Source organism: Amphiprion ocellaris, chromosome 4 (assembly GCF_022539595.1).
Source record: "Amphiprion ocellaris isolate individual 3 ecotype Okinawa chromosome 4, ASM2253959v1, whole genome shotgun sequence".
In the NCBI taxonomy this organism is placed as follows: domain Eukaryota; kingdom Metazoa; phylum Chordata; class Actinopteri; family Pomacentridae; genus Amphiprion; species Amphiprion ocellaris.
Genome location: NC_072769.1, coordinates 7,111,542 through 7,118,371, shown reverse-complemented (window position 1 = coordinate 7,118,371; position 6,830 = coordinate 7,111,542). Strand labels below are relative to the sequence as shown.

The 6,830-nt window shown below is 40.2% G+C and overlaps 1 protein-coding gene across 1 annotated transcript; it reads left to right on the top strand.

Annotated features, from left to right (window-relative positions):
- The first annotated feature begins 1,283 nt into the window (after nt 1–1,283).
- metrnlb (meteorin like, glial cell differentiation regulator b) lies at nt 1,284–6,750 on the top strand. The gene is made up of 5 exons (XM_023275279.3): nt 1,284–1,690; nt 2,628–2,811; nt 2,905–3,124; nt 4,580–4,639; nt 5,924–6,750. The coding sequence occupies exons 1-5, from the start codon at nt 1,596–1,598 to the stop codon at nt 6,238–6,240; spliced, it is 876 nt and encodes a 291-aa protein (XP_023131047.1). The 5' UTR covers nt 1,284–1,595; the 3' UTR covers nt 6,241–6,750.
- The last annotated feature ends 80 nt before the right edge of the window (nt 6,751–6,830 follow it).

The window sequence follows — 6,830 nt, the reverse complement described above, 5'->3', positions numbered from 1 at the left end:
TTTTTCCAGTTTTGTTAAATATTATATAATTATAATATTAATAATAATAATAATAATAATATTATATAATTCAGATAATATTTCTGAAATCAAGATAAAACCACAGAAATAAAGTATTGATTTACACATTAACTGTAAAATAGAGTTATTAACTGTAACTGTGAATAGCATTAACGTCAAAAATCTGTAACATTTGACTGTAAAATTACACGCTTTTTAACTTTTACTTAACTTTTACTTAAATTCGCAAAAAAACATTTTACAGACATTTGTTTTCATTTGAAATTTTATAAAAATGCACATTAAGAATTGAAAAATTATAAATATTCTGTACTTTACAGCATTTCTCTGGGTCGTTAGATTACACATATCAGGAAAATTAATAGTTTACAAACTGTTCTGTTTTGTATTGTTTGTCTGTCCTCCATCTGCTATCCTGCTATTCCCCACCCCACCCCCTCCATCCCCTCCAACCCCACTCTCACCCCAACCGGTTGAGGCAGATGGCTGCCTTACCTGAGCCTGGTTCTGTAGGAAACATAAATGAGATGAGAGGGCAAAGGCAAATGTTGCGAATTGGCGTTACATAAATAAAACTGAACTGAATTGAAATTAACTATACGGAAGAAAAAGACAGTTCAAAACATCCATATCAAAAATCTGTATTATTGCAAATGATAATTTGTTCTTTTACAATGTTTGACCATAAAATTACACTAATTCTTTAACAATGCTTCAATCAGCAAAAATATTTATTATTTTACAGATATTTTTATTTTATTTGAAGTTTAAAAAACAGATGTTTAAGGATGTTAAGGACTGAAAATGGTATACATTTTTTCAGCTTTAATTTAACATAATTTCCCTGGTTTAGTACAGATTTATTTATTTTTCTTATATAATGACTATTAAAAAAACAGTCCCAAACTGTACACAATAGCCACTATGAAAATAGGTATTCCTAGAAATAGTTACTGGTTCTTCAATAATGTGTGACCACAAAATTACTGCGTTTTACTTTGTGAAAATCTACAAAGAAATATATTTATTTTACAGATATTTCCTGTTATATTCACTTAAAAAATTATTTTACAGCTTTTGAACATTGCTGTTTTTAACATGTACTGTAAAGTCTTATTGCCGGATTTTTACCTTTTTTACTGATTCTTTTTACAGTGTGCGTACAGGCTGGCTGGTGTTTGTGTGTTGACCAGAGAGCTCTGTGTGCTCCTATCTCTCCCGTGGGTCCGTGGGAGTGGTTTCTGGAGCGTTCGCGTGTCACTCAAGCGCAGTCAGCTGCTGGCACGCGTCCCCGCTGACGCGCAGCGGAGCGCACACGGCGAAACTTTTTCAAACAGTCTGCCTGTTGTCCGGCTGCTGCGCGCACTCTGCTCCTTTTACGCACTTCTCTCCAGGATGTTTCTCTCTGTCGGACGCAGCCTTTGCCTCGGTTGAACCCGCCATGTAGCCTGCGCGCTCTCGGCGGCGCATTTGGGGATATTCGTTGAACCGGGAGCTGCGGAGCGGAGCGGCTGGCTGGTGTCGGTGCGGTCTGGTGTGCGGGATCCGGGGAACGGCGGGGCGGACGGGCCACCATGCTCCGGCCGTGGGCTGTGCAGTGGATCACAGCTGTGCTCGTGTGTCGGGCGGTGGCGCAGTACTCCAGCGACCAGTGCAGCTGGAGAGGAAGGTGAGGATGGAGGACTCCTGGTCAGAAAATGTACCACGGGCTGATTTTACAGGCGATAGAAGCAACACACAGTTCATTCAGGAATGTTATTTTCTTAACGAGCCGCACGAGAAAATGTACGTTTGTGTTAAAAATGATTCTTGCTTGTGACTTCAATCCACGGATTGTGCAGAAAGAGTGGCTTTAGTGTTTGAAGGAGGAGCTGCGCCTTTGAACCGCTTCTGCTGTCCATTACTCTGGATTTCTGCGGGCTCGGAGGAGTAATTACACGCACACATGTATAATTAAGATTCATCTGGATCCTCAGGAAGGGCACTGGAGGGTCAGAAGGAAAATGAGTAATAAATGCCAAACAAAGTTCAGGGATGGGTTTGCTGTGGTTACTGTCGAGAAACGCACTGACGTCAGGTCTGATTATTAGTCCTCATTGCATTTATCGGAATATTTTCACGCAGTTACTGTTCTCAGAAAGGAAACTGACTCAGAAGGAGATGAACAAGAGAGGTGGTTGAATTTCACTTCTTTTCCATCTGCAGTCTGCACTCTGTGGGACTTTTACAAATGTATTTCTGATCACAGGAATGTCTCTGCTGCAGCTCCCAATCTTAAGTAAATACAGCCACATGGTGCCTTTGATCGCTCCTCCAAGTCCCCAAGTCATAAAATAATGAAAGCCTGTACTTTGCACTCTGTGTTGTAAAGTTTACTCTCCTCAAATCTTCTAATCAGTTCCTGGTGTTGAGGTGCTTACTGCACATCAGAGACAAGTAAGGATTTGGCTGCCAGAGTTACTCCTAAAGAGTGTCATTAACTTGGTGTAGTGTATTTTATAGGCTCTTAATAGTGGTCATTTTGGTGGTTTCAGGTGTTTTGTCCCATTCTTCTCTCTGTGAAAGAGTCAATATGCCTCACAAGAAGTCTGTTTTCTCCTCTGTAGCGGTTTGAGCCATGAGTCTCATCGTAGAGACGTGGAGCAGGTCTACCTTCGCTGCTCTCAGGGGTCTCTGGAGTGGCTCTACCCCACCGGTGCCATCATCGTCAACCTGAGACCCAACATAGAGCCTTCATCAGGGCACATGTCAGGTCTCCATGTGTGCATCAAGCCCCATCCTTATTCCCAGGTAGAGTATGAAACCAGTGTCCAGAAAGTGGCTTTGGTGTATCTAGAGTTTCCATGAATTACAGTAACTCTAATCAGAAATGTCCTTGTTCAGGGTTCTCATGTGTACCTGGAGCATGCAGGGGATCTGAGGCTGCTGCTCGCAGACGAGGACCAGGCTGCAGTTCACTGTTTCAGCCTGGCAGAAGGAGCTCTCTTTGTGGAGGCCATCCCACAGACAGACATCAGCAGGAGGATCACGGCTTTCCAGTATGAGCTGGTTTCCAGTCAGGGGCCGGGGGCACACATGTATCCGTCCCTGCACCACGGTTCAGGTAACAGGCGTTTTCATTTAATTAGTGTCATGTAATTTGCATAAGAAGGGAAACTTGTGCCTTGAGAGAGATTCATTTCCTGTTGACTTAATATGTTTTGTGTCAAGTGTAAAACTGAATATACTCTGCAGCCTTATGGTAGTTTTATTTTACTTTCACTACAGTATTTAGTTGTTCTGGTCGCTTACAAGTTTGTAACACAGTATAATGGAAACTGTAGTTCTATCTTTGCACAAACCTTAAGTGATTTTACAACTTTTTTGTTGACAGGACTTTAATTTCCTCATTCACTGTACGTTTTGATTGTTAGCATTTGACATTTGCTACATTTTTAAACCATAGTATATTTGACACTTTATTGTGCATTTTGTATTTTAGTATATTTTTACTCTTTCTGCCTGCTACTGAATTTCCTTGGGGGATCAATAAAGTATTTCAGTTCTATTCTAGTCTATATACATTTTCAGTAGTTACTGTTATTTACTGTTATTTTTAATATTTAGCAGGGACTATTTTTGAAAATGCTTTACTTTTGATGCCATTAGAGCTATGTGTTGTTGGAAAATCCTATCTATACTTCAAATGATGAGCAAGAAGATGTTTGAAGGACAAAATTTCAAAGTGGCATTGCAGTAAAATTGCTGCTCTCAGGCAACCAACATTCAGTTATTTCTGCACCTAAATGCACCAACATTGCAAGTAATACATTTCCAGCTCCCAGCGTCGTTATTTCCACTGAAAAAACACGGTTAAACATTCACTAATTTCAGCAAATGTCAGAATCAGTTGTCCACAGTCTCTTTGTAATTGCCTGAAATGATCCGTTAAAGCTCCTCGTTACCTGACACAGTTCACACACATGAATTGAGGGTGACGGACAAAAACTGCCCTTCTAAAAGGCCACGTTAATGTTTCATCTCAGTTGCTTTCTGACACCCTCCTCCCCCACTTCCTCACTGCCCTCCTCCCCCGGTGTCAGCCAGACGTATGAAAACAAGCAGGCCAATCAAAAGGTCTCGTTCGGGTCAAGCGCAAGGGTCAACCAATCGTCTCTCGACTGTCAATCAAGAGCAGACCCTCCTGCCTGTTAAAGCAGGGGGTTTTGGGTAGCCCACCCATATGGGTAGAGTGTTGTTTTGGAGAGGAGAGAGAGAGAGAAGAAAGTCTTTCCACTGAAGTTCCCTGTCTGAGTGTCTGGACGCTTTATGGCTGTTTTTGTAGCTGACAGGGTCAAAGGCTAATTCTCCGATTAAAGCCTCTTCCCTCACCTGCTGTTTTCTTATTCACACATTTTCTGCATTTATTATAAAAACACAAACCAACACATTGAAAGACAGAACCAGAAACAGACTAAGTGTGAAACAAGTCATAGGGAAAGATAATGGGTTATTGAAATGAGGGCATTTGTGTTTTTATGTTCAAATAATTTAGTGTTTGTTTGTTTTGTTTTTTTAGTCGCCTGCAAACCCTGCTCAGATGAAGAGGTCCTCATGGCTGTGTGTACCAGTGACTTTGGTAAATACATACACAGATGTGCATTTTAACCCACTGAACTCCAGAATCTGCCGGCAGGTTTACAAGGCATGCTATATTTCTTTTAAGAACACCATTTACCAGAAAAATAAGGAGTCACCAGATTTTCAGCTTTCCAGCTGCCTTTAAACTAAACATGTGTGATATACTGTTCTGTCAAGAAAATGAACCAAATCTAAGCTGAAAATCGTGATTTTTCACCAATATCACTTTAGAGTACATGTCATTTTTATTTTAAATTTTATCAAAAATACATTGTTTGCACTAACCAGATTGTATAAAGACAAAAAAAATCTGCAGTCTTTGTTGCAACTGTGAATTAGTGATTCACCTGCAACCAACTGAAAATTCAGTGAGTCTTTGGCTGAACTGCAGGCTGTGTTATAGAAGCAGATTAAAAATGTAAGCAGGAAAATATCTATAGTATGTATTCACATGCCAGTATTGTTAACAGCTATGGGCACTTGAAAAAATGCTCACTGATTTCCGATTTTTTAATTTTTTGTTAAAAAAAGAAAGATACAGAAATTCAACTTCATGTTCTTATAATTGATGCCAATATAACTGTGACATACATCACAGGACTCATTTTTGAGTTCTCTTCACTTCTAGTCATGTGTGTGGAAGGCATGTTTCAATTAAGGTGCAGGGCTTTATATTGCAGTGAAAAATGAACCCATAGTGAATAAAAATATGAAAGGAGCAAATAAAACATCAAGAAACTACTTGGGTTTGAGAGGGTTAAAGAACAATTTGACATTTTGGAAAACACAGTGTGCTTATTAGCTTTATTGCGAACACTTTGTGCAGTAAATATGAAGCTATCACCGGCAGCCGATTAACTTAAAATCTGGAAACAAGATGTAACACATCATATCTACCCATTTTGCAGGGATGTAAAGTAAAAGACTTTTTCTCTAAGACTTCAGAGAGCTTTTGTTTTTGTGTTTTATGCTGAACTGCTGCTGCTGCTGCTACTCCTCTTGGTTTCAGCTACATATTTAGTCTACTGACATGAGTGGTATCACTTTTCTCTTTTAATTCCGGGCAAAACTGTGAATGAGTGTATTTCTCAAAATGCCACACTATACTGAACAGTGGCCACACCTGGCCATTAAAAGGTAATGGCACATTGAATTTGATTGATTTTCCAAAATTCCTGAGGTATAAAGTCAGCAGATTAACTCAACAACGTCACTTATGCAGTAGTTCCAGATTTCATTCCCCCTTTTTAAATTTAGCTACTCTTTATTTCTGTCTTTGTAGCTGGCAGTGGTGTCTTTCGAAGCGTGGCGTCGGGCACTAACGAACACTCTCCAGTTGTGGTTACTCTGAGCCGACTGTTCCGTCAGAAAAGCGGTGTGTTTGCTTGGGGTGGAGCCAGAGGACGAAGCTGGAGTGGACGCGTCAACGTTCCCAAACAGTGCGGCGTACATCCAGGGGGGGACGAATACCTTTTGACTGGCTCTGTCCACTTCAGCGAAGCCTGGCTTGGCTGTGCACCTCGCTACAAAGACTTCCTGGAGCTTTACATCAGTGCACAGAAAGCGGGAACAAACCCCTGTCAAATAGACGTAAACTGAGAGATCTCCTCATGGCTCTGGGTAAAACAAGGAGCGATAAGGGATAAGCAGGCGTATAAACCCCTGGTCTTAATTAAAGGCAACTTCTTCAGACTCTCTTTAGTGCTGTGCAGCTTATTTTTGATTTGCAGCAGAAAGGACAGTTGGACACTGAACAACATGAGGTGCTGCCTAAACTGAAATGTCTCCATTTGACTGTACTTGTATATTTCATGTGTGCAACAGTGACAGTGAACGAATGATGGATGAGTTCAATTTGTGCCTAACTGGTTAACATTTTTTTTGTTTTGTTTTGATTTTCACATTGATGATACAGCTCATTCTTGAAATGAACGTTTGCTTTGTAAAAAGCTTTCTGTAAAATTTAGGAGTCTTCTGACAGAAGTGTATAGTATGCAGCTCTGTGAGTCTTTATATACTAAGTTTGTGTGTTTGTTTTGCTATTGAGTTCAAAAGGGTCTTTACATATTTACAGAAAATTAAAAGGCATCTGTGTTTCTGATGACAAAAGTGGTCTATTTCTGTGTTTGTGCATGCCCTAGAATGAACAAAACTGTATGTTCAGATAAATGTAGTCAACAAATCTGTTC

Bases quoted from the DNA above. Each gene is read 5' to 3' on its own strand.
- metrnlb (XM_023275279.3), top strand. From the start codon at position 1,596: ATGCTCCGGCCGTGGGCTGTGCAGTGGATCACAGCTGTGCTCGTGTGT. The intron at 2,812-2,904 runs GTAGAGTATGAA...GTCCTTGTTCAG, and splicing joins AGCCCCATCCTTATTCCCAG to GGTTCTCATGTGTACCTGGA. The intron at 4,640-5,923 runs GTAAATACATAC...CTGTCTTTGTAG, and splicing joins TGTGTGTACCAGTGACTTTG to CTGGCAGTGGTGTCTTTCGA.